The sequence below is a fragment of the Oryza sativa genome, chromosome 3 (assembly GCF_034140825.1).
Source record: "Oryza sativa Japonica Group chromosome 3, ASM3414082v1".
Classification (NCBI taxonomy): Eukaryota; Viridiplantae; Streptophyta; class Magnoliopsida; order Poales; family Poaceae; genus Oryza; species Oryza sativa.
In genome coordinates, this window is record NC_089037.1 from 36783152 (window position 1) to 36809008 (window position 25857).

At 45.1% G+C, this 25857-nt stretch overlaps 6 protein-coding genes and 1 long non-coding RNA gene across 7 annotated transcripts; 3 read left to right on the forward strand and 4 right to left on the reverse strand.

Moving 5' to 3' along the window:
• The first annotated feature begins 486 nt into the window (after window positions 1–486).
• LOC107280214 (uncharacterized) lies at window positions 487–1981 on the forward strand. Its single transcript, XR_001544095.3, has 2 exons — window positions 487–637; window positions 855–1981. It is a non-coding gene; the product is annotated as an uncharacterized lncRNA (long non-coding RNA).
• LOC4334795 (uncharacterized) lies at window positions 1570–4464 on the reverse strand. Its single transcript, XM_015772770.2, has 4 exons — window positions 3785–4464; window positions 2352–2422; window positions 2099–2197; window positions 1570–1979 (listed from the first exon to the last, which is right to left on the reverse strand). The coding sequence occupies exons 1-4, from the start codon at window positions 4368–4370 to the stop codon at window positions 1875–1877; spliced, it is 861 nt and encodes a 286-aa protein (XP_015628256.1). The 5' UTR covers window positions 4371–4464; the 3' UTR covers window positions 1570–1874.
• A 1096-nt stretch (window positions 4465–5560) lies between these two features.
• LOC4334796 (uncharacterized) lies at window positions 5561–10513 on the reverse strand. Its single transcript, XM_015772781.3, has 2 exons — window positions 9884–10513; window positions 5561–6479 (listed from the first exon to the last, which is right to left on the reverse strand). The coding sequence occupies exons 1-2, from the start codon at window positions 9998–10000 to the stop codon at window positions 5811–5813; spliced, it is 786 nt and encodes a 261-aa protein (XP_015628267.1). The 5' UTR covers window positions 10001–10513; the 3' UTR covers window positions 5561–5810.
• A 2301-nt stretch (window positions 10514–12814) lies between these two features.
• LOC4334797 (uncharacterized protein At4g14100) lies at window positions 12815–15072 on the reverse strand. The gene is made up of 2 exons (XM_015773293.3): window positions 14600–15072; window positions 12815–13269 (listed from the first exon to the last, which is right to left on the reverse strand). The coding sequence occupies exons 1-2, from the start codon at window positions 15063–15065 to the stop codon at window positions 13091–13093; spliced, it is 645 nt and encodes a 214-aa protein (XP_015628779.1). The 5' UTR covers window positions 15066–15072; the 3' UTR covers window positions 12815–13090.
• A 1043-nt stretch (window positions 15073–16115) lies between these two features.
• On the forward strand, window positions 16116–17031 carry LOC4334798 (chemocyanin). The gene has a single exon (XM_015774958.3). It carries the CDS (start codon window positions 16266–16268, stop codon window positions 16743–16745), a length of 480 nt encoding a protein of 159 aa, XP_015630444.1. The 5' UTR covers window positions 16116–16265; the 3' UTR covers window positions 16746–17031.
• A 593-nt stretch (window positions 17032–17624) lies between these two features.
• On the forward strand, window positions 17625–19869 carry LOC4334799 (basic transcription factor 3). The gene is made up of 6 exons (XM_015774959.3): window positions 17625–17738; window positions 17970–18037; window positions 18138–18286; window positions 18384–18440; window positions 18821–18859; window positions 19352–19869. The coding sequence occupies exons 2-6, from the start codon at window positions 17970–17972 to the stop codon at window positions 19513–19515; spliced, it is 477 nt and encodes a 158-aa protein (XP_015630445.1). The 5' UTR covers window positions 17625–17738; the 3' UTR covers window positions 19516–19869.
• Window positions 19870–21935: 2066 nt separating this feature from the next.
• Window positions 21936–25715, reverse strand: LOC4334800 (elongation factor Tu, mitochondrial). The gene is made up of 12 exons (NM_001419003.1): window positions 25443–25715; window positions 25242–25317; window positions 25056–25148; window positions 24880–24954; window positions 24504–24608; window positions 24305–24395; window positions 24013–24218; window positions 23438–23521; window positions 22972–23037; window positions 22834–22896; window positions 22407–22647; window positions 21936–22317 (listed from the first exon to the last, which is right to left on the reverse strand). The coding sequence occupies exons 1-12, from the start codon at window positions 25631–25633 to the stop codon at window positions 22247–22249; spliced, it is 1362 nt and encodes a 453-aa protein (NP_001405932.1). The 5' UTR covers window positions 25634–25715; the 3' UTR covers window positions 21936–22246.
• Window positions 25716–25857: the final 142 nt, after the last annotated feature.

Sequence of the window (25857 nt, forward strand, 5' to 3'; positions counted from 1 at the left end):
GAGATTTATATTTATACAGGGCGAATCGACTTTTGCTGGGCCGTATCGGGCCGGAATTTCGCTGGAGCTGACCGGTTTTCGCGAGTTTATCTGTAAACTCAGGACATTTATATTTAAATTTTGGTTTATGAAATTTATTCGGAATCTATCAAATTCGAATTCAAACATCTACTAGTCGGAATATATTCTGAATACAAATAAATTTGTATTTGAATCTCAGTCAGAATATATCTGTATTTGTATATTTGTATACAAATATATTCCAAATTTGTATTTAAATCTACCAGTCGGAATATATTTGTATTCAAATTTGGTAGATTTCGAAAAAATTTCATAAACTAATATTTGAATATAAATATCATGAGTTTAATTACCAATAATCAAGCTTGTGAAAACCGGTCGGTTTTTGCGAAATTCTGATCAGATACGACCCAGCAAAAGTCGATTCTCTGTATAAATAAATCTCAAAGTATACGCTTGCGTTTTGACACCCTAGCTAGAATAGAAGCTGCATCTATCGCTTGCGCGGGCGGCGGACGGAGTCCATCTCATCTCGCCTCGCCGCGCCGCAATTTCCTCTCCCAGCTCCCAATAATTTATTGGTTTGTTCGATCGATCGATCGCTCGCTCGCCGTAGGTACAGCAAATCATCGATTGGTTTTACATCACATCTATGTTTGTTTCTTTGCTCTTTTTTTCCCCCAAATATGATTGGCAGATTAATTAAACGAGATTTTGCCATTAGAACGCATACATACATGCATGCAGCTTTTATATTCCCTTCAGTGTTATTCTTTATACTAATATATATGCACCTAACATAGGCAAATCGATCTATGTGTATATATATGCAGCCAGGTGAGGTGTTCTCGAATCGATTGATCGGCCTCTTCAACAAGAGAAGATCTAGAGCGAGGAAATTAAGATTAAGATTAAGATTTCGGAGGATATTAATTAATTAATTAATTATGCCTCGAGCTGGGGATCGAGATTCGGATCCGTTTGCTAGAGTGATTTTTGAGTTGGGTTGGATTGGTGTCATGATCGCAACAGGCTACGTTCAACGGGATATCATGGAGAATGACTATGAGAGAGTATCGCTTAGCCGCTCTGAGTTGTTCAAGCTTGGCACCTTGTACTACGCTGGATGCGCTGGGCTGGGAGGTAACCTCTTCTACTGGTTTATGGATGTCATCGACTCACCCGGTGCCCGCCCCTGGATCAATACACGGAGGTAGCACTAGGTTGTATATATATATTCAATTAATTATGCATCAAAAGAGACCATTCATAGCAATTACTAATGCATGAGTAGTATTCACGTACCGGCACCCCCTCTCGATTGGTTTCAGGGCCTGTTTGGATCAGGGACTAAATTTTACTTCCTCCGTTTACAGTGTAAGTCAATCTAGTATTTTTCATATTTATATTGATGCTAATGAATCTAGACATATATACCTATTTAGATTCATTAGCATCAATATGAATGTGGGAAATGCTAGAATGACTTACATTGTGAAACGGAGGGAGTAGTTCTTATCACATCAGAGGTATACACACACAAAGGAATAACCAAATTCACGTATATACACCGTAAGGCACAGAGAAGATAATCACATGAGAACAGACAGTTGTACAGGGTAAGACCCCTCTCTGATCAGATACCCAGAGGAGATCCATCAACATGTATATATATTTATATCTGATTTGCAACTACACATCGCAATTACTCTAGCTAGTACATTCTCATTCCTATGTATAAACTGAGTTACTACTCTTACTGACATGTGCCGGTATCTGTGAAACTACCATACATGTACATCAATTGCATATACTTCCTTGGACGTACACGTACTAAAGCTGCTGTGCTGGTTTCAGCCATCGGTCTCAGTTTGCATCTCGAGCTTCTGTATCAAGGCCTTCTTTTCTTCTTCAGGGAGGGCGTTGAACATAAAAACTGATTTGTCACCAATGTCATCCTGATTCATGAGGATGACATTGATCATCAATATTGTAATGTTGTAAGTGAGGAACGAACATATGTACTCGGTAGTAATGAAGCTAGATGCGGAGCATTTTAATTTGGAGGAATCTGTACCTTGATGGGCTGCTGGAATTTTCTTGCTGCGAATACAGTGAAGAGAACCATCCAAACTCCTAAAAGGCCGGCTTTTGTTCCGTTGTCCATTAGACCAGACTGCACGAGGTGGTGACAAGACAAATGTAAGAAATGATGAATGAGTGCTCTAAATCTAATGCACCCTGGTGCTGTAACTTCTCTAGGAGTGAACAAGGTGAAACTAATTATAACATATTGAATTTGTAACAAAAATAACAGAGGCTTAATTTACCAGGTGTCCAAGAAGAAGGCCAGGGATAACAAAAGTTAAAATACCAGCTTCCAGTTTTCCATAGCAGAGACCTGTAGAAGCATTCTTTGTCAGAGAATGAATAATTCGATTCAGTTCAATGTTCAAGCAATTCATTCATGCAATCCGCATCCAACGAAAAATGAAAAAGGCCACTAAATTGGTGCTCATTCTTGTTGGAATAAATGGGCTAGGCCCAATTTAATTCAATTAAAATCTCAAGAGCCCACAAGTAATGTTAGAGAGAATAATACTGCCTTGAAAATTTAGGTGGAAGAACCTCAACTTAAATAGGGTGATATTAGAGATTCCCTGTTGACCGGTTGAAGTGATGGTTGGACTGCCACACGCATGCGCGCATGCCGAGTCGGCCTCGGCCGTGGGCGTAGCGAGGCGAGGCGGCCGACCGAGCCGAGCCTGCCTGCTGCTCTTACGTTTTGTAACAGACGAGAATAAAATCACCATTAACAAATGAAATTCATTGTGTTGTAACCTCCACAACAAATGAGAGATTCATTGTGTTGTAACATCCACAACAAATGAGAGATTTATTTGTTGTAACCTTCACAACAAATGAAAGATTCATTATGTGGTAACCTTCACAACAAATGAGATTTATTTTGTGGTAACCTTCACAACAAATGAGATTTATTTGTGTGGTAATGGAGATCTCTCTCTACATATAACGCAAGGCAGAGGCTCTCAAAGTGTGTGTCTTCCTCCTACTATTGTTCCTTGGCGATACTCTCCTTCTGTTCCTGCGCTGTCTCTCTGTTTCTCCGGTTCTGTTCATCCCGCGCACACGGGTGATCGGAACGAGCAAGTGCCTCCGAAACTCCGTCCGCTTGAGAACCTGCACGGGTAGGCAGGCGATCAAGTTTTTGGGTAGCGCTTCAAGCGCGACTGCTTTGCATCATCTTCACCAACATGTCGACAACCGATGACAACAACAACACCGGAGACAAGGAGAAGGAGCCTCTCGTCAACACCAACGAAGGCAATACTGCCTCAAACTCCAGCGGAGGGTCATTTTCGGGGTATAACGTTTCACTATTACCGTTCGTTCTTCGTTTCCTACAACTGTCTGTCGCAATATTATTGCGATCTCTTATCTATGTTGATGCTTATTCTATATTAAGCATGCTCATGTTATACACATCTAGCACTGCCACTAGATCTACTCAAATTACAAATGTCATGTTTATTGTCTTAAAATTTTAGATTAAAATATGCCGAATTATGACCAAATTTCCAACAATTCTAACACTGAACACACACAAGCACTCAGCTAGGGAACAAATCAGCAGCGACAATGAACTGAAATTCTCCGATTAAATCTGTTCAGTATAAACACTAGAACTCCTTAATTGTCGTACCAATTTGGTAGTAATAAGCAATGTGTAATTGCACGGTACCTTCCTTGAAGACGAGGCCTGTGAGCGCCGCAAACGTAGGGCCGACGAACCACAGCGCAGCCGGGTGGTCGAGAACGTAGCCGACGAGGCTCTCGTCGAGCGGCTGCGCGCCGGCGACGTACGTCCCGATGGACCCGACGACTCCGACCACCCACAGCGCCTGGAGGAACCGCTTGATCGGAGTGACGTAGATGTGAATCAGCACGAGCGAAAGCCCCAGCCCCGCCGCTCCGGTGGCGTAGAGGAGGTCGGCGCCTTGCCTGATGGCGTCGCCGGCGGCGTTCCCCTCGGGGAGGAACGCGGCCGAGGCGGCGGCCACGAAGGACGCGGCGGCGGTGACCAGCCCGGACCGATACAGCAAGACCTCGCGCACGTCGGAGTCCTCGACGGTCCATGGGCCGTAGACGCCGTTGTAGACGTTCCGGTCGGCGACGGCGGCGAGCTGCCTCGCGGCGGCGGCGCGGCGGCCGAGGTAGGCGAGGGGAAGAGGCCGTCCGACTGCGGTGGGGGTCAGCCCCAGCCTGGGGTGCGGCCGTAGAGGCGCGACGGCGAGGCGCGGCGAGAGGAGGAGGACGGTAGCGGCCATGGCGTCGCGGCGGGATGATAATTTTTTGGGGGAGATTTTTTGGTGGGTGGTGGTTTCCGGCGAGGTGTCGAGAGCTCCGGCCTGTGACGACCGCAGGCTCGACGGACGGTGCAGATTCAGTTTCGGCGTCGATCCAACGGCCTCTGATCCGGTAGAGTGCCGCCACGTGGCCGTCCCGGCCCAACTCATTGGGCCGCACGGAGATTGCAACCCCTTTCCGGCCCAATAAGTACAGGCCGGCAGGCCTGCCGTCAGTCAAATCCATGGCGCTCCCATGTTAATTTCCTTCTTTCACGTAAAAAACTAATCTAGTATCGGAGATTCATAGTGTTATAATATGTTGTATCGGGTTTTAGATTCGTCTTTTATAGGACGGAGAGAGTACAAAGGAGTAATGACAACTTGGAACGCATGAAACACTTGCGACGGTTCGCCGCCGGCAGCAGGTCAACCACGGCAAGTCCGGCGAGCGGGGCATTTAACTATTTGCCACTTTTAGATTTGACGATTAACTATTTGCTACATCTATCTCAATAACATGTGGATCTACATGTGTCTATAATATATGAGTCTAATGGCAAATAGTTAATTGCCACGTCTAAAAGTGGTATATAGTTCAATATCTCCCGGCGAGCAACTAGATCGACCACTCTCTTCAGTGTCAGTTTCATCACAGTGATTCCGGTCGAAAAATATTAACGGCTGCTGGTGGTAATGTTTGCCCAATTCCGTGGGCTGCCTGTGTTTCCCTGCATCTGCATCTGCCGCCGCGAGCAGTAACTAATTAAAAGTTACTGTCTGTTCTGATGCCAGGACCACCGTACCTCGTCTATGAGACGTACTATGACTGTAATTCATACTGTTTCAACATTTGGATGCATTGCATGCATGCTTAATTTCAACATACTATTATATAATTAAGTACTCCCTCCGTTTAATATAAGGGGATTTTAAATTTTTCTTACAACGTTTGACCATTCATCTTATTCAAAATTTTTTTGCAAATATAAAAAACGAAAAGTTATATTTAAAGTGCCGTAGATAATAAAGTAAGTCACAAATAAAATAAATAATAATTTCAAAAAAAAATTGAATAAAACGAGTGGTTAAACGTTGCAAGTAAAAACTTAAAATCTCTTATATTATGGGACGGAGGGAGTATATGTTTTGATTGCCAACAAGATGCATGCTTTGATGCAGACGAACTTGCATTTCTCATCAACAGTGATCATTCATGATCAGTACTGTTCAGAGCCGTAATTCAATGTATATAGCACGCACGTACGTCCTCGAATTCGTAGTGTCCTCCTGTCCCGTATACATACTAGTAACATACATTCACGTACACCGTACACGTGCTACATACATACCATTAAATTGGATCTCGAGATGGGTGTACATACATCATATCGATCTTCATGCACGCGACGCGAGAGCTATCTACCGGCGGCGATTGGATTCGGTGGCGCCATTAATAAGGGGCGAGACGAGCTTGAGCTTGCCGCCGTAGTCCTCGGCGAGGTTGGAGTCGTCGATGGCGTCGCGGAGCGTGGCGTGGAGGTCCTTGTCGGCGACGAAGACGAACTTCTTCTTGGTGTTGTCGTCGATGAAGGGGTAGATGATCTTCCAGGCCGCCATGAACACGTAGGGGACATGGATCAAGAACACCCTCCCCAGCCTCTCCGGGTAGTAGTTCTGCATGATCTCCAGCGCCGCCACGTACGCGCGGATGTCGCAGTTGCCGTAGTACCCCCACCCCTGCAGGTCGGCCACGGCGGCGAACTTCTCCTGCCCGCCATTGCCGCCGAGGCGGGCGCAGGTGCGGTCGAGGACGTAGACGACGTAGCGCTTGAACTCGTCGAGGTCGCGGCGCGCCGGGAAGTGGCGGGCGCCGAAGCCGTACACCAGGGGGCGCCCCTGCCGGTCGTAGCCCTGCATGTAGAGCTTCTCCTGCGCCAGCTCGCCGCGCACCTCCTCGTCGGCGATGGCGCGGCCGCCGGGCTTCACCTCGCGCTTCCACTGCAGGTACTTCACCAGCATCGCCGACGCCTTGCCGATGTTGTGGTCTCTCGCGCGCAGGAACCGGCGCAGCTGGTAGTCGTCCTCCTCCTACGTATACATATGCATCATCATTGATTCATTGTCTTGCTACTCTCTCTGTGTTTTACTATATTATTATAAGTTATTTTATTCTTTTTATAATTAAATTTTTTAAGTTTTGATCTATAAAAAAGTTATAGTATATTTTTAATATAAATTGAATATATTATCAAAATATATTTAATGGTAGTTTCAATGAAACTAATTTTAAATGTTGCTTAATCTTTTTTATAGATTTGGTCGAATTTTTTTGAAAAATGATATATAATATAAAACGGATGGAGTACTAATTACCAACAATTAAGTTATTAATTACTGTAGCTAGGTAATGCTGCCTGCTTTGCTGATGGTCAGCTCGTGTTAGCTACTCTAGGCTGGTCCAGTTCGATGTGTACTGGCGGGAGTAGTATTGACCAACATTTATGAAGGGCTTTTTGCACGGCACGGGTGACGCATCGCCTCATGCTTCACATCGCCAAATTAAATAATGGTTGTGTGTAGACGTCCATGCTACTGTTCATCTTTTTAATTATACTACAGTATTTAATACTGCCTCACTCCACTCCACATATTTACGCATGCAGCTGGTTAGTTGTGTCCACGACCATCTGGGTAGCCCTCCAACTAAGAGGATCCGCAATGGTAAAGTACCGCAATGGTAAAGTAAGGTGCTATCTATAAAACATGTATATCTCAGCAATAGACTAGATTAATAGTAAACCACTTTAATGGTATGTCTACATGAGTATCTATAGCTCTCTAATCCATTGTCTCGTTTTTATGTATAGACCATCTTCAGGTTAGTAGATAGCTTTGCTCTCTCTTCATTTAATCTCTTACAAGTAGGAAAATATGCTGGTATGAATCTCTTGTAGAGAGACTATAGATAACCATTGTGGGTGTCCTAAGATGGTGTCTATAGCATTAACTACATTGTCACGTAGAACTTTAAACTTATGTGGCACTATATTAATTAAAAGAGAGAGCGAAGAGATGAAGAAACTGGGTCTCATGCAAGACACGGCTTCAACATGAGAACTTATGTACTAGACACTATCAAGTTTTGCATAGGGAGAGAATAGTGTCTTTATAATAGATGAAGAATAAATATGATTGGTACTCCCTCCGGTTTTATTTTAATTGACGTTTTGGACAATGACACGGTCTACAAGATATATCTTTGACCTTATTTTTCTACTATAATATATATAATAAATAAATGCATGTTTAATTTTATTATAGTGCTTTAAAAGACAAGTCTATATATGTTGTTCTAGTTTCTTTAAACTAAATATTTTTAAATTTATTGATGATCAAAGTTATAAAAGTTTGACCTCAACTTTATCCAAAACGTCAATTAATATGGAACCGGAGGGAGTAGATAAGAGAGATGGTGTATTTATTAATGGCCTACTTTAAGAAACCATGAGTTGTAGAGTGTAGTTTTTATTGTGATGTCTTATTGACATGGCACCATAGACACTGCTTATGGACACCATGGGTTGGGAGTACCTCAGTGTGCCGTTTTCTACTGTATATATTGGACGTCCTAATAATTAATATTCCCCTAAATGACATTTGTATTGGTAATCAATAATCAGCGTGTGATGGTGGTATAGTAAACTCAGTTGTCCTAATTGGATGGATCGATGTAGCAGATGGTTGATTAGGTGGAGTGTCGCTGATGAATGAATTCCTCCACTACTGGATTGTCATGACGAGTTGAGAGTGAGATCAATGTGATGGCCATCGAGATGTTTCTGCTCAACCGCTAACTACTTTGGCTTAGACCTTCAACTACCTGGAGCTGGAGATGGATGGGCAAGCCACCAGTCTCAAACCACCAAAACTGCCCAGTCCCCTAGTCCTTTCCCATGTACGTACGGTACAATACAATTCACGCTGCGCCGACCAGCCAAATTGCATTATACTGTAGGAGTTATATATATATCTGCGACCAAATTATGTTGTGTGTAACCACCTGCAGTACGGCAAACAAACCCAGGGTGTGTGTGTTCTTCTGTTTCTCCTCTTCCAACGGTGGAGAAAACTATTTTCTTAATTCTGCAGTGCAGTTCAGGGACGGACGTGCTAGATTCGGTTTTTCATGTTAGGCGAATCCCATTTTCGATTCGGTACGGATAGCCAGGGTATCTCCTGGTTGATTTCATTCGTTTTTTTTATAATTCGGTCCCTAAGGTAGTGTTTGGTTGCAAGGATGGGATGGGATGGGATGGGACGAACCCACTTTTAGGGGTGTTTGGTTTAGGGGTGGGTGGGATGGGTTGGTCCCTGGAGAGGAATATTCCTCTCAGATCCGGGACCAACCGATCCGCCAAAAACTGGCGGACAAACTCGTCCCACCTGAGACGAGCGACGGCGTCACCGCGCCATCCACCACCTTCGCGAGCTCCGCCGGGCGCCCACGAGCGTCGCCGCCTCGTCCACACCTGCCGCCACCTCCGCACGTCCTTCTCCGCCGCCGCCGCCTCCTTGAGCGCCGCCGCCTCTGCCTCGTCCGCGACCGCCGCCGCCTCCATGAGCGCCGCCGCTTGCCCGCGACCACCACCTCCGCGCGTCCACGAGCGCCGCCTCGCCTCCACGGCCGCCGCCGCCGCCTCCACGAGTGCCGCCGCTCATCCGCGACCGCCACCTCCGCTAGCACCGCCGCCGCTCCACTCAGATCCAGCCGCCGCCTCGCCTCCGCGCCCGGCGCCTCCTCCGCTTCGTCCATGACTGCCGCCACCTCCACGAGCACCGTGACCGCCATCTCCACAAACTCCGCCACCTCTGCCTCGTCTACGACCGCCGCCGCCACCTTCGCAAGCGCCGCCGCCGGTCCTCTCAGATCCGGGCGCCGCCGAGTGCCTCCGCCCCTAGACGGCACTAACGGTGAGTACAAATCCGTCCATCCCATCCCACCTCAATCCCTTCTACCAAACAAAAAACTATAACCATCCCATACCATAAACCAAACAGACAACTGGAACCATCCCATCCCACAAAACTAGGATAGGTCTGACCTATCCCACTTCGTCCCCAAACCAAACACTACTTAAGTTAATTACTACTCTGTGATCCGGGGTCGTCGCTACATAGTTGGAAATTAAATAAAGAGGGAAAATTACAAGGAATTAACTGATTGAGCTTCAAGAAATTAACTACTGCTACTCCTAATTGCCTTCGCGTTTGTGTTCTTAGTTGATTGCTTCATAGCTAGCTCGTACCTCTAGTTGTCCTTCCATCCACAAGAACATAAGAGGAAAAAAACAACGAAGGTGTGAACTATCTATCTATCATACCATTGGTTCACATCATCATCACAAGGCCATGGATGGAGGGAAAGCTCCTAAGCTAGGTGAGTCATACATGCGAAGAAGATGAACTAATTGGGGAGAAGGAGAAGGAGATACCTTGCATGCAGGGTCCTGGGCTTCGACGACGGCTCTCAGCTCGGCCACCTTCTTCCACTCCGTCACATCGCCATCGTCGCGGTGCCCGTCTCGCTCCTGCTGCTTGCAGTAATCCATGGCTGCCTTAGCTAGCTCTCCTCTCCTCTCCTCTTGAATTGCTCTTCAGGCGATGATAATTCAGAAATGGAAATCGAGAGCTGAAGCCCTTTTTATAGGCAGAGGAGAAACAGCAGCAGCTCCAAAAGGAAGCTAAGCTGACGATGCAGAGTCGCTGACCCCCACTATTTATGGTTGCGGTCTAACCGTGTACCAAAGCTGCTGTCTCGCAAACACTTGCATGACATATAATCATATACTATTACCCCCTCCGTCCAAAAAAGAACCTAATTGGACGGAGTAGTACCTTCTTTGCACAGAAATAAAGAACTTTTTTTTCTGTATAGGTATAACATTGGCATGTTGCTGCTGCTGCCTAACTAACTAAATATGACAACTCAAGAGATTACTGACTGACGTTAATGACGATGATGGCGAAGTCTAACAGAGTGACAGAGGCAATTTTCTTGCAGAACATAAGTAGGAGGTTGGACGGTCCACTCCTCCGTTGTCGAAACAACGAAATTAGGACTTGTTTGAGCAGCAGAAGCAATCACCTGAAAGAAGGTGTTAAGCTCTGTTATTTACTCTGTTCGATGATAAAAATGGACATCTTAACAACGTTGGCGGCTTATCTCCTTCGTTATCTCCTCTCTCTCTCTCTCCCATAAACGGTAAGACTCATTAATACTGACCACTGGCTGCAGATACAATCATACAAATACTAGAACTCTTGTTAATTTCGTAGTTCTGTTTTTGCTAGAAGAGAGAGAGACAGACAGAGAGTTTAGGGGGAAAAAAAATCTTAAGCTCTACTAGTACAGTAGTTGTACCTATCAGAACTTGTGGTAGTAAGCAGTAGCAGAGAAGTAGTGATGCGTACAGGAAACGGCGAGCGTCAACTACAAACAGCAACAGGGACGTTAGCCAACTACTCTTGGTTTTCAGCCATCAGAAATACTACCAAAATCATGATCTGGCAGTCAAGTCACGTTATTAGACTAGTAGCAGTATCCGTTTACAACAAAATAGTGGTACGACTAATTATTATTTTAAAGATTGACTATGTATCTATTGGCTTCGTTAATATTAAAATATATCGGCATAGGGCCTATTTAGTTTGAAACCAATTCTTACCCTACCAAAATTTGGCACTACCAAATTGGATAGTATTGAATTTAAACTATTGTTGATAAAATTTGGTAACAAACCAAACATGCACTTGCTATTATTGAAGTTACCAAAATTTTGGTAGGGCAATAAGTTGGTATCAAACCAAACAAGCCCATAGTCTTCTGTAGATGCTTATATCAGTAAGATGTGTGTTCATATGGATGCATGTGGAGCATTCTAAACGTCTGCTTTGCTTTGTCCTGTCTGTCTTATTGGTTGCTCGTATTCTCTAATAAACTATTTATTAGAAAATAAAAATAATTTATAGATAAAATTTTTATATATGTGTTCAATGCAGAAAAACTATGTAAAAATATCTTTAATCAAGTTAAATTTTAAGCCTAAAAATTAAAACTTTAACTTTATTAGGGACGATGGGGCTATGTGTATGTAAAGAAAAAAAAAGGAAATGGCGAGATGCATGGGACGCAAGAAGGAATTTTCCTCGTGCCATTTTGATGCAGAGTAGCCAAATGCTAACCACCACGTACCCCCGAATTGAATTGAATTGTATCTTTCATTGATTTGGCCATGAATGCTAGCAGCTGCCGAGCTTTGTGCCTTACCGACGCTGCCCCGGGAAAGTAGTGGCTCGCACACACGCGCCCATGGCCCATTGGGCCCATGCCTCGTACACGCCCGTACGCGCCTCCTGTGTGGCTCACCTCCTGCCACGACGCCATCCAAAGCGGCATGCCAATATGATTTCTCTTAAAAGATAACGAAAATGTATTACATCCAGTTCTCTGCTTTAAGACACACAGTCGATTATAGTTTTTATTGAAATAATTAACAAGAGTGGTGGGATAAAATCCGAGCTATTCTTAAGACATAAAAACAGCTAACATGTTACGTCACATATAATGAAATAAGATATTTTTGGCAACTGATTTTAAGAGCGTATTCACTCCTCCTGTTTGATATGATATGATATGATATGCCACACTTCTGTTGATTGAGTAATCACTCAATAGTTAAATAAAACATAAAAAAACAAAATAATGTCAGTAGAGTAATGAATTTGTTGACAAATAGAGCGAAGAATACAATATTAGATCAGTATACACATAAGCAACCCCCCCCCCCCCCAAAAAAAAAAACAAAAAACAAAACTAATAAACATATATATCAAAATATTCAAGGAAAATTTTCCAGGAGCCCAACTTCGTCCTCCAACCCCATGCGGTGGTTGGAGACTCTCCAGCTCATGTTATAATTTACAAAACTAGACAATTAGACAATGCGATAGTGTTATATAAATTTCGGGGTTTTATTTGATTCATACCAATTTATTTCTGCAAATTCATGTCCTATTGAACCTCTAGTAGCCTACCAGTATGATCGATGGTCCTGGCTTTATGAGTAGGGGTGGATCTATCTAGTAGACGTGCATCTGGATGGGATGGCCTTGGCAGACGGCGAGATCTGTGTCGCCTCTCTTTGATCTGATTCAGTCTCAGTAATCATCATGTTTATTTTTACTTACACCCCGTGGTCCATTGCCAGCGCATTATCTATCTTCAATTCAATTCTTCCATCATCCGTGCTGCAATTTCTGCACAATGTTATCGATCCTACTAGTAGCTACTAGATCAATGTAGAACACAACCCAGTCCCACCTCACCTCACCTTCCCAGGCAACTTACTCTGCATCTCCTATGCTTTTACTGTAACCACATAGTGAACCATATTTATTTCACTTCATCCGTATTATGAGTACGGTTCTAAGAAACACATGATCCAAATTTATTACACAAATGATATATGGTCCAGATTAGTTTCACCTGTTTGCACAAAACTGTACATCCCGCAAACTCGCACAGTGAATGTTTTGAATGTGATACTTGAGCACAATACAGACAGACGATTAGCAGCATGGTGGCCATACTAATTAAGGTCTTGGGTCTCACCAGATAATAGTAGAATACAGCTAGCCTCTCAGAATTCTCTCCTGGGGAAGAAGCCCTTATCATGCCCAGCAACAGGTTCAGAGATGAGGGCGTTGTCGTTGGATGTTTCAGTCTCATCACCCTTGCCGAAGCAGTATTCAGGTGCCTGCCATTCTGCGTCCTCCAGCACAGCACCCTCCTCAAAGCTCATCACATGGCTAGTCCTCCCTATATAGTAGTAGATTGCAAAATGTTAGTACTACAAAAGTGATACACAATTATACACATAATTATAAGCGTTTGGTTCTCATGACTCATGACGAATTCAGGACAAACAGACATCTCTGTGGTACCAAATGCAGTGGAACTGGGAGTGTGGAAATACTAACTTATAGTCACCTAAGAGTATCTTGCTGTCTTCTTTACCTGTTGGGCAGCTCATCAGCATGACAAACTTAACGGAGACTACAAGTTGTATCACTTTGGCAAACCTAAACAATGAGTACTATTAACTATTAACTGAAGTGTACATGCCGGCAATACAGAAGGCATACTCTACTTTCAAGGGAAGATGACACAGGACTGGTGACTAACGAGAAATTCTTTAATTCTTGACCAGCAAGAGGCAGCAATACCTGCAGACATGGCTCAAATTGGAACATTTCCCAGGCATATATTTGGGTCTGCATATTTCTATGGCTAGGCTCAAAGTTGCAGAGCCGAGATCGAACATTGGGGAAATAAAACTTAATGGCCAGATGGCCACAGTTTCATCACAGAGAAGACATCACAACACTTAAAGATAATATTCCCAAAAGCTACATTGCACAATCATCTATAAGAATTTAACATGCGATGAAATTGCTGAGAAAGTTTTTTGGAAAGTAAAATTGGGCAGCATTTCAGAACATAACGACTAGCGATCAGTGGAAAATGGAAGTAAAGTTCAAGGGGCATGGGCCCTTTCATCAACCATTAGTTTGTGAGTCTGAAACCACAAGCATACTAAGTAGCTAGCCTATAGGCACTAAACAAGTGATAGATAGTAGAAGTTAAGAACTAGAATGTTTTTGTTCGAAATGCTTCCAATGAAGGATTGCACTACTGGGTGAAGCAGATCCCCTATGATTTCATCATACAGCTGTAGTCTCCTTGATGGATACAGTTCATAGTGTTATTGCCTCTTCCCAGCAAAAAGAAAAAAAAAAACAGTTCATAATGTTAATTGATTACATACTGTATATGCTTCAAGTGAGCTGTTTATAGCGCTATTCATCGGTCCTGGTTGAATTGTATCCATCAAAAGTGTAGCATCATTTTCAATTTTTCATTCAAAAAAAATGCATCCTCAACATACTGAAACAATGTACTAACTACTAGCAACAGATCAATATGCAGCAATTCCCTGGATATATGACCAAAGCATAAGAAGGGACATGGACTCTGAATATTTGCATCCTCTTGTGGGCTCTAACCTTAATTCTGAACTATACAGGTGGTGCACATGGATGAGAAGGGATGGAACAGGAAATTGCCGCGGAATAGGGTTCAAAATTACCGGTGTAGAAGACCCATTTGACGGGGCGTTTGGTGAGGGTGTCCTCGTAGTAGGTGATGAAGTCGGCCTTGGCCCAGACGTGGCAGTCGAAGCCGTCGGCGGGGTGGCGGCCGAGGTAGACGGAGCCAGGGACGAGCCAGTTTGGGGGCAGGATGCCGACGCCGACGGCGGCGGAGCGGCAGGCGCGGCGGGCCGGGGTGTAGAAGAAGGAGGTGCCGTTGTTCCACTCGTTGTCGTAGAAGGGCTCGTCGGCGGCGAGCTGGTAGCGGATGACGTGGAGGTTGCGGCCCCCCGGCCAGTCGTACCACAGGTCCGCCAGCGACAGGTTGCCGTGGAACTCCATCAGGAGCTTCGCGTGGAACTGGGCCGGCCATGGCGTCGGCGTCGGCGTCGGCTCCGATCCGTCGCCGGCGACGACGAGGAACAAGGCCGCCGCGAGGAGGAGAGGGGCCGCCGTCTTCTCCATCTTGTGCAAGTGGCTGCGCTGCTGCGTGGGAGTGAGATGGCGTAGTACGGTTTCGAGGGCTTGAGTGAAATTGTGTGATTTTCCAAGGGTGATTATGCAAAAATTCGTCCATTTTTAGTACGGTTTGGGCCCATTAACAAATGGACTTTGCTTTGTCCAATTGCTACAAATTGAGCCTACTTTCTTTTCGTTTTTGCTGCTTTAACAAGTAGAAATAGGCCCAAGTGGCAGAGTTACCTACCTTTGCTAATTTTGGACTCCAAGCACACAATTAGTACTCATCCGCATTGTGCTAATTCAGGTTATTGAGAGGGGAAGAAAGTGGTTATACGAGATCGATGGAGGACGCAGCAGCTAACGGTCGCTATACGATGGAAATGAGATTGTACCGGACATATTGTGCATATATACAAAAAGTATAGGAGTATGTTCCAGACGATGGCAACTTGACCTCTTTAATTCAAAGCTAGCCTCAAACGTACTTAACTATTCATGCTTTGACGTCAAGGCAAGGGTCGAGTAGTAAGTAACACAGGCTCAAAAGGCAGGCTATCTTAAGCTACCTATACGTTTTGAGTGTAGTATACGAGCCGATCGATCGATCGATCGACCACTGTACCGCACTGCACGCGCCAAATTGAAAATCGGATTAGTGGCTCAAATCAAAAACTAAAGTTAGTCTGAACTTTGTCTAGTGTGCAAAATCTTTTGACATTAATTAATCAATTGGTAGGTTTTGTGCGTTGTGTCTTGTGTGATTTCCACACTTGGTTGACGCCGACGTCGTTGTAAAGTTTGCACGCGGCAACTGGGCGTGGTCTCTGAACGAACCGTCAATTCATTCATGGAATGAATTTGATGGAAACATATCCCGACTTTGTGCAGTCTGTAATTGTGCTATGTTAGTGCCACAAAGTCGATATAGCACAACTACAAATTGCACAAAATCGACATGGGACGACTGCAGATTGCACAAAGTTAGAGGAGTTTCTTTCGAATTTGATATATGGTCCGTCCAAAAAAAATCATGGGATTGGCGCCTGCCTGAATCCATGGTGGGTCGTTGGCCAACTCCTCCATTTCTCACGGCGCCGGTCGCCGCCCCGGCCCTACTTCCCTTCACGCCTCCACTGACCTCGCCGGCCGGCCACCACCACCGCCCGCGCGCCACACCTATAAAACCTCACCTCCTCCACCTCCATGGCTCACCACCACGTACAGCAAACACCAACTCAGCTAGCTATACTCTACTCATCTTCTCTGCCAGCTGCTACTACACCAACCAGAGCTAATCAAGTAACAATGGCGGGAAGAGGCAGTGCCATGGCGGCGGTTGGTGTGCTGGTGCTCCTCTGCGTGCTCCTCCACGGCGAGATGGCCGAGTCGGCGGTGTTCACCGTCGGCGACCGCGGCGGGTGGGGGATGGGGGCGGGATCGTGGGCGAACGGGAAGCGGTTCAAGGCCGGCGACGTGCTGGTGTTCAAGTACGACTCGTCGGCGCACAACGTGGTGGCGGTGAACGCCGCCGGGTACAAGGGCTGCACCGCCGCCCCGCGCGGCGCCAAGGTGTACAAGTCCGGCAACGACCGCGTCACCCTCGCCCGCGGCACCAACTACTTCATCTGCAACTTCCCCGGCCACTGCCAGGCCGGCATGAAGATCGCCGTCACCGCCGCCTAGTTCTTCTTCTTCCTCGTCGTCGTCGTCTCCGTCGCCGGCATGGCGCCATGCCGTCCATCTCAACCAGCTGCTTATTATATCTATATACAAATGTTTGTCGATCGTGTGTGTTCTAACCACCATCAGCTGATTTATAATTCTACGAATGAAGAATACGATCCAATGCATCTATGCATGCATACACACATGGATCAATATATAATAGTTGTACACTTCTTTGAGTGACGGATGTTGTATCCGGTGAAATTTATATACATATAAATATGAATAAAAGCCACATTATGCAGGTTCTTGAATCACAAATAGTACGTTTGAGTTTCAGGTCTGTTTGGCATAGCTACACCTCCACCTCTCCTGAAACTGGAGCTCAGCCAAACTGTTTTACCTCCATCTAAAATGGTAGTGGAGCTAGGTGAAGCTCTCTCACAAAGTAAACTTGAGAGGTGAAACTGGGTTTAGTCAGCTCCACAACTCCACTCCAAACTCAACTCATGAAGTTAAATTTAGAAGTTAGAGATCTACCAAACGGGCTATTCAGGCATAGAAATTCGGAATAAGTTCATCTGAGGTCCCTTAACTTTACACCGAATCCGATTTTCGTCCTTGAGTTCACCACCGAGGGATCTCGTTTGCACCAATTTTGACAGTTAAGGACTGGCTGATCTGGTTTTGGGGTTAAAGGACGAAAATCGGATTCGGTATAAAGTTAAGAGACATCAGATGAACTTATTCCTAGAAATTCCCACTCAAAACTTCCACACGAATACGACCGGGCCAGTTATTGTAGTACAGTAGTAGACGAGATGGTTGTGGGCCGGGCCCAAACCTTTGGGCCGGCCTGACCGTTCCATATATGGAAAGGCCCAGGAATTCGTCCACAAAACCCTATAATCCTCGCACCCCCCAACACCTCTCTTCTCCTGCGCCGCCGCCGCCTCCTCCTCCTCCCGCATCTCCCTCCTCGCCTCTCGCTGCCGGCCGCGCTTCGCCAAGGTGAGACTCCCCGCCTCTCCTCCGACTCATTCCACAACGCGTATTCGGCGGCCAGCGAATTGGCTTCTTTTTTTTTATTTCCTTTCCCGACGCCCGATGATGGTTTATCCTAGTGTGGCTGTGCGCTTCGATTCGGATCCATCTGATCTCTTCCGGCCGCATTCTGGTTGCCCAGATCCATGCCACTTTCCTCGTTCATGTTAACGAGGAGATTTTCGGTTCGTTTTGCAGATGAACAAGGAGAGGCTTATGAAGATGGCCGGCGCCGTCCGCACCGGCGGGAAAGGCACCGTGCGCAGGTGGGTAAATCGCCTTTGTCGCGAAATGAAATGAATGTCTTGTTCTTTGCTTCTCGCCGTGTCGCGAAATGAAACAAATGTGCTTCATTTTGTTTGTTAGGAAGAAGAAGGCCGTCCACAAGACGGGGACCACTGACGACAAGAGGCTGCAGAGCACGCTCAAGAGAGTAGGTGTCAACACCATCCCCGCGATCGAGGAGGTCAACATCTTCAAGGATGATCTCGTCATCCAGTTCGTCAATCCCAAAGGTATAAGCATCCCTCCTGTTTTGCCTACCGTACCATGGAAATGCCAACTGCTTCTTGGTGTTAGATTACTTATCCATGTTCGATCCGACCTGTGCAGTGCAAGCTTCCATCGCCGCAAACACATGGGTGGTCAGTGGCTCCCCACAGACCAAGAGTATGTGACTTCTCCTTGTTACATTTGATCAGTTCGTTGTGCGAGTTCAATTCTTTTAAGATTAGCGGCTGTTCTGTTTCTCTTATACACTGCTGAGTTGCAGCAACCATCCCATGTAGAGCTCTGTATGACATCTGAATAATCCCATGTTCGTCTTTAGTTTTATCTCTGCACACTCTCTAGGAGATTTTATGCATTCAGCTGCAACATTGTAGGGTTTACTATATATGTTGATTGTGGGGTGGAGTGAATATTACGATGAACAAAACTAGCTTTTAGCAAGACTCAAATTGCCTTTTGATTACTTTATTTCAGTGATTGTCTGTTATTAGGGTGTTATTTTTATCTTCCTGACTTGTGATCACTGTTTGACTTGTCAGAGCTTCAAGATGTTCTTCCTGGGATCATTAACCAATTGGGTATGTCCTCTTCTTGGTTTGCTGTTATAAAAACTACTTTTGACTTATGCTTCTGCACTTAATATTCAATTGATAGTTGTCTTAATTGGTCTGAATTGGCTTGTTTTTTCTGTTATAAGAACTATGTTATCAGTCTCATTTCATAGCTGCATGACTCCAATTTCTCTTTCCTGTCATGTATATATTCCAGAACCATGTTCACAAAATGTATATTCCAAACATGAGCTCTTTCGTATGGAGTATCTCCTAGCCTACCCATCATGTAAATCAGCGATGAAGCTATGCAAACATTAGTGTTTATCTATTTTTGATCTCCATAAAATGTAACTCTTATTTTTTTTCTGGTTTTCTTGCTTTGTTTCCATTGCCAATTATCTGTTGGTTGCCATCAGCCTTTATTCCTGCTCATCACTGGACTTGTCTGATTATTGTCAAACTCATTCAGTTTATCTGCAGTTTGTCCAGTTACTGACAGTCAAATCTTTCTTGTAGGTCCTGACAACATGGAGCACCTAAAGAGGATTGCTGAAGAGATGCAGAAGCAGGTAGCTGCTGCAGGTGCCACTGCCCAGGCAAAGGAAGAGAACGATGATGATGTTCCAGAGCTTGTTCCGGGAGAGAATTTCGAAGAGGTAGCTCAGGAGACAAAAGCCTGATCATAGATACCACAAGTAGTGAAATGTTACTTGACCGCTGTTCTGAGGTCATGGTTTTCTATGACGGCCCTGTTTTGCTTCTCCTCGTAGGCCAATCTTTGTATTTGCAATTGGAAACTTTTAGTTTCTCCGAGTTTTTACCTAAGTTATGAATGCTGAGATGCCATGGAGTCCTTTTTACCTGGTTTTGATGTTCACATTTCTGGTTGGTTCAGAATATACTAGCATCAGGGTTTGCAGATGTCCTTCACGTCTCAACTATCTACTAGTATCATTTATGTTTGGAGATATCCTGCAATGGTACAGTGTTGATTTTTCCCCAAATGAAAAATAATGATGTGTTTTACCTGCTCAGATTTCAGTTCTGAACTTATGTTATACTAGCATATGAACCATATGAACATGCTACGTGCTCTCTCTTGAATACTAAACCCCCCAGCAATGCTCTCTTGAATACTCTAAACCTCTCAATGAGAGGCAGACGCCCAGTTCGTGTTTGTACTATAGTGAACTATGATTAGCAAAGGGTGTTAATTGTTTCTGTCTGTAAAGAGAGAGCTACTATTGATTGAAATTTGAAGTACAGTTTAAAACAGCGGAAATATTGGTATAAGAAGAAGTCCCACTGAAAATAGTGCAAACTGGGAAGCATATGGTTGAAAGCGATGTTCAACACGCCAGCATATGACTGGTTTGAATAATCTTGTTCTCGAGACAAGTTTGTATTCAAATGATATATCTACTCCAAAGCTCATGATGATGCCATTTAAAATAGACTTTTGCGTCTATTGCACCTATTAATAGTTCACTAATATAAGAATGTACAGCCAAGGTGATGGAAATCAAAACTGAAGCTCTTGCGCGTGCGCATATCAGCTAGATGATCACCACATAAAAGGCTTAAAAACTCAATCTTTGTACACTGTTCTGCGCCAATTTCAGAGTTTGAGTTTGGGCACAGAAAATAATCACCGCAAGATGGAAGACGAACAAAAAATACTCTGCCTAGCAAAAAGCTCTCTCTGCTCAACCATGGATGAACAGCAATTGGCGCAATGTATGTGCCTCTTGTTGCTGCTTGCCATGTCACCAGATGCTACGCTCGCCGGCGGCGGCTCGGTGAGGCGCCGGGCGGACGTGGCCGACGGGTACGCGGACCACCCTGCCGGCGAACATGGCGTGGAGGTCGGCGGCGTACTTGACGGTGTAATGGTAAGCGTCGGAGGAAGACACCACCCTCGCCGGCAGCCAGATCACGAGGCAGCACCTGGCGGTGATCTTCACGTACCTCGTGCGCACGTACACGGCGGTGCCGCACGTCAGCCGCCGCGCCGGGTGGACGCTACGGGTCACGGCGGCGACCGGCGGCTCCGAGAACTCGGACGCCGGACGCGCCGGCTTCCTGGCGACCACCGTCTTGGGGTTGGACGACGGCGGCCACGGCCTGGCGGCGGAGGGCGCGTCCGGCTTCTTGGAGATTGAGGGCGGCGGCGGCGGCGGCCGCGGCTTGGCGACGGCGAGGTTTGACGATGACGTCGCGCGAGCGATCTTCTTGGCCTGCGCGGCGGCGGCGGCGGCGGGAGAGATGACCCTGGGGGCGGCGAGCGCCGGGAGGTTGGGCGCCGACGTCGTGCGGGACATGATCTTGTTGGCCGGCGAGTGCGAGGAGATGGAAGATGGCTTGTTGGCGGCGGCGGTGGACTTGACGCGGGAGTTGGGGAACTGCGGCGGCATTGCTTCTCCTCTCGACGGCTACGCCGCCGCCGCAGCCGCCGTCGATTCCGCTTCTTGATTTCTAGGGCTTCCAAGGATCGATGAGATGATGTGAACGCTACCCTCCGTTGATTCGTTGCGTTGATCCTAACTTGGGAAGAGATGTGTGTCGTAAAAACAACTTAACAAGTGACAGCGAAATTAACCCGGACGAATTGACATCACAGCCTAACTTTGCGAGATAGTCGCCGTGTTCATCTCACCCGGACGAATTCGCATTGTTCATTGTTAGATACGATTTAAATAATAAGTTTCAGATTTCAGACGATTTATTTTATCGTCTCGACTGAAATCCTATTAGTTATTTTTCGTCTTATAGCATTGATGATTATTTGATTGAACTTCTACAACTTGAGATTGTTGCTCTGCTTATACCATTGACTGAAATTCTTCTACAGATATAGATTGTTTTTCCGCCATTGATGAACTCAAATCGGCAAAGATGTTTTTCGGCCATTGATGAATGAATTCAAAGTGGCAAAGATCATGCAAGATGCGGCACATATCGGCTGCAGTCTTCCATAGACTGAAAGCAATGGCTAGCACATTTTATGACGACTGATCACTTGATCAGATAAGTCAGCCATGTATCCGGTGTGAAACTTGAAACTTCAAGTACACATCGATAAAGTAAAACAGAAAATCATGCGAGAGAAACATCAACCATTAAGATGCTTATGATGAATCTTTCTTATTTAGTCACCAAGCTATGGGCAAAAAAACGTGTTAAGATGACTAAACGCGTTGTTATACAGCAACAACCAGACATGGAAAAAGAAAAGCAATAACTAGTTCGGAATGGTGGCCGAGCCAACGATCCCTGCATCTCATGAATTCAGAGAAGATGCTCTGCGAGTCCCTCGCTCTTTTGCTCTCATATTGCCGGTCGGATAGATCTGATTCCCTATGAACATTCATTTGTTACTAAATTCGCTACGCAGAAAAAACTGGAAACAGATCAGCTGTAAACTTTGGAAACAACTCCGGCACCAACTGTCCTCCCTCCTTCCCTCAGCGCAAATCTCTGGCCTGAATAGCATAAAATGAAACAAATGTGTTCACTTCAATTGCAGAAAACCATACCAAAAGGTCGAAATGTCAAAAATGGTGGAGCATACCTGGCTCAAGGGGAACAGGTGATATCAACTCAAATCCTGCAGTTACATTATCACCAGGCATAACCATTTCCACGCCATCAGGTAACACAACTTTTCCAGTGACATCGGCAGTCCTAAAGTAGAACTGTGGACTGTAATTTGACAAGAAGGCTGTGTGGCGACCACCTTCATCCTTTGTAAGGACGTAAATTTCCGCCTCAAACTTTTGGTACGTCTTAACGGTACCAGGTTTGCACACCACCTGAAAGCAGTACAAAAAATGACAAACATAGGAGCATCAATAAAAGGGTCAAAGAATTGTTATTGCACCAAGAGTAGTAATATATCAATCCACCAGTTCGCTCAAAGACCACAAATGATACGAATAGAATAAAAGATGACTTGGATCAGACTTATATGGGTCCCGCTCAGAGTTAGGTATGCTAACCTGGCCACGCTGTACATCACCACGCTTAAGACCACGAAGAAGAAGACCAACATTGTCACCAGCCTGCAAACAAGTTGTAGCTATAAGATTCCACATTAATAGAAAACAACCAGTAAATGGTTTACTTTCAGAACAGACCTCTCCATGATCCAGTATCTTTTTGAACATCTCAACACCAGTAACTGTAGTCTTCAAGGGACCACTCTGTGACCAAGAAGTGCTCATCAAAATTCACAATGCATCAAAATAGCAACATAACATACAACATGGAATCAACGTATGACAGTTCCAAAGAACCTAGAAATGTCAAGAGGCTTTATGTAGCAGGCTTACATTTTTCTTTCAATAACCATAGTTGGTAAAAAAATATATTAGCTTAACCCATTATGACATATACATATTCCATTCCGATATTTGCGTGAAGTCAAATGTGCATATGGTGTAAAAAAATCGTGGGTAAGATATAACTACAAAGATTGTGGATTCTCGAATCTTCAGAACCAAGCAGGTCATACTCTCAAGAATAAATTTGTACGTCTAGGAGGCGGTATAAACCACATTACTGGACTTAAGTAATAAAAGACAAATCAGATATTTTACTCACTGGAGTCAAACCTAGGATCTCAACATCTTCACCAGTTTTGATTGTCCCCTGCTCAACACGCCCTGTCACAACAGTTCCACGGCCCTGCAGATTGAAATCAATTGGTCTGTGTCATCCTTATACTTGCCAAAAACAGTAAACAGTGTTCTGGCACACTAAAACTCATAGTTACAAGAACAAAATTAACATAATATAAACAATTTAATCATATGACTTCTCTTCCAGAGACTTAAGGGTACAATGGTTAAAATCTTTTCAGGAGTTAAATAGAATGCCTATTGACAGAACAAAGTATAAAGTGTCATATATTCTTGCTGTATAGTTTCTAGGTTCCCAGCAGCATTCATCCATCAACTTCAATGGCTAATTTTGTATAAACAGATGCTAACAAGTACATAATTCAAACCTTGAGCCGGTTTCAGAATTAGAACACTAATTATATCCATAGATCAAGATAGGTTCGCTCATTGTACTTGGCACAGAGGAAGTAAATTCAATTTTTAATTGCAATCAGTTCAAAACTACAGTGAATATGAAAAAAAAATAGCTGTATACCATAGCATAAAGTTAATCACCTGGATAGAGAAAACATCTTCTATCGGCATCAAGAAAGACTTATCAAGCTGCCTCACAGGATCAGGGATATACTCGTCAACTGCATCCATTAGTTTCAAAATGGCATTCTTTCCAATCTCATCATTAGTCCCCTGTAAGGCTGACAAGGCGGATCCACGGATGATTGGAATCTCATCACCAGGGAACTTGTAGAAACTGAGGAGCTCTGCAGGAAAAAAAGGGAAATATACCTTAGAACAAGAACAAAACAATTCATACAACAATGTAAAGAGATGCAGAATGCTAGCATACCACGAAGCTCCATCTCTACAAGCTCTAGTAGCTCGGGGTCATCAACAGCATCAACTTTGTTTAAGAAACATACAAGTGATGGCACACCAACCTAAAATGCCGAGAGGAATGCTTGAGTAATCAGTAACCAGAAATGAAATGATATACTAAAATTCGCACTGAATGTGAAAAAGATAAAGAATTGTCAGTGATTCAAAACCTGTCGGGCCAGAAGAATATGCTCTTTCGTTTGTGGCATGGGGCCATCAGGAGCTGATACGACAAGAATACCACCATCCATTTGAGCAGCTCCAGTGATCATATTCTGAAAATGTGCACATTGAAACAGAGATGTCATTGGTCATTGCTCAATATTAAGGATTCTAGCAGTTCCGGGACAGTAACTCAGTAAGCCTGAGTATCAGAAGAGCCTACTGGATTTAATAATTAATATTGACAGCGCATACTACAAATGTGCTCAGCAATTTCATAATATCCAATGAATTAGTATTACATAATATCCATGGTTATTGTTCGTGAAGATTGTCAATATATAATCTTGATAACTTCCACTTTAGTAAAATAGAACTACTTACCTTGACATAATCAGCATGCCCTGGGCAGTCCACATGAGCATAATGCCTTTTAGCAGTCTCGTACTCCACATGAGCCTACACAACCACAACCACATAACTCAGACTTGATCTACACATGATGACATACAAGGACACCATCTGGTCCAAATGAAGAAAAAACTAGTGCTAAGGCTCACCGTTGCAATGGTGATTCCTCTTGCTTTCTCCTCCGGGGCCTTGTCGATCTCGTCAAAAGCAACAGCTTTAGCCTTCCCTGCCTCAGCTAACACCTGCAAAGAGCATAAAAAAGGCATTTCACGCGTTGAAATTGTTTGGACTCCAAAGAAAACAACTGAACTTGCACTATATGTGACAAATCAGACCTTGGTAATCGCAGCAGTGAGTGTGGTTTTGCCATGATCGACGTGCCCAATGGTGCCAACATTCACATGAGGCTTCCTGAGACAGATTCATACAACAAATTCAAAACACAAGTCACACACGGATCGATCGCTAGATGCTAACCACAGGAAGAGAGAAAACCAGGCGCGGAGAGCAACGGATCTGATCCAAGAAGGACTCACGTGCGGGTGAAGGTGGCCATGGACCTCGCCCACAGGGTTCCAGCCAGAGGCGGTGGCTGCTGGGGCGCCGCCGCCGCAGCCGCCGACGCATCCGGTAGCGCCGTGGGGCCCGAGATCACGGCGGCGCGGAGGGTGGGGTAGGAGAGGATGCGGCGGGCGCCATGGCTCCGGAGCACTGCGGCTGCGGCCATCGCGTTCGCGTTCGCGGCGGCGGCGGCGGCGGCGCTAGGTGAGAGGAGGAGAGAGACGGGTTTAGGGCTTTAGGAGTCGAATGGGGAGGAGAGGCGGCCACCTCGTAGCTGTAACTTGTAACCAACCCGTGGAGGCGCAAATGGGCCGTACGGCCCACTAGGGCCCATAGGCCCACTAGGGCCCATAGGCCCACTCCCAGTTTCTCCTCTGCCACAAGAAAGAA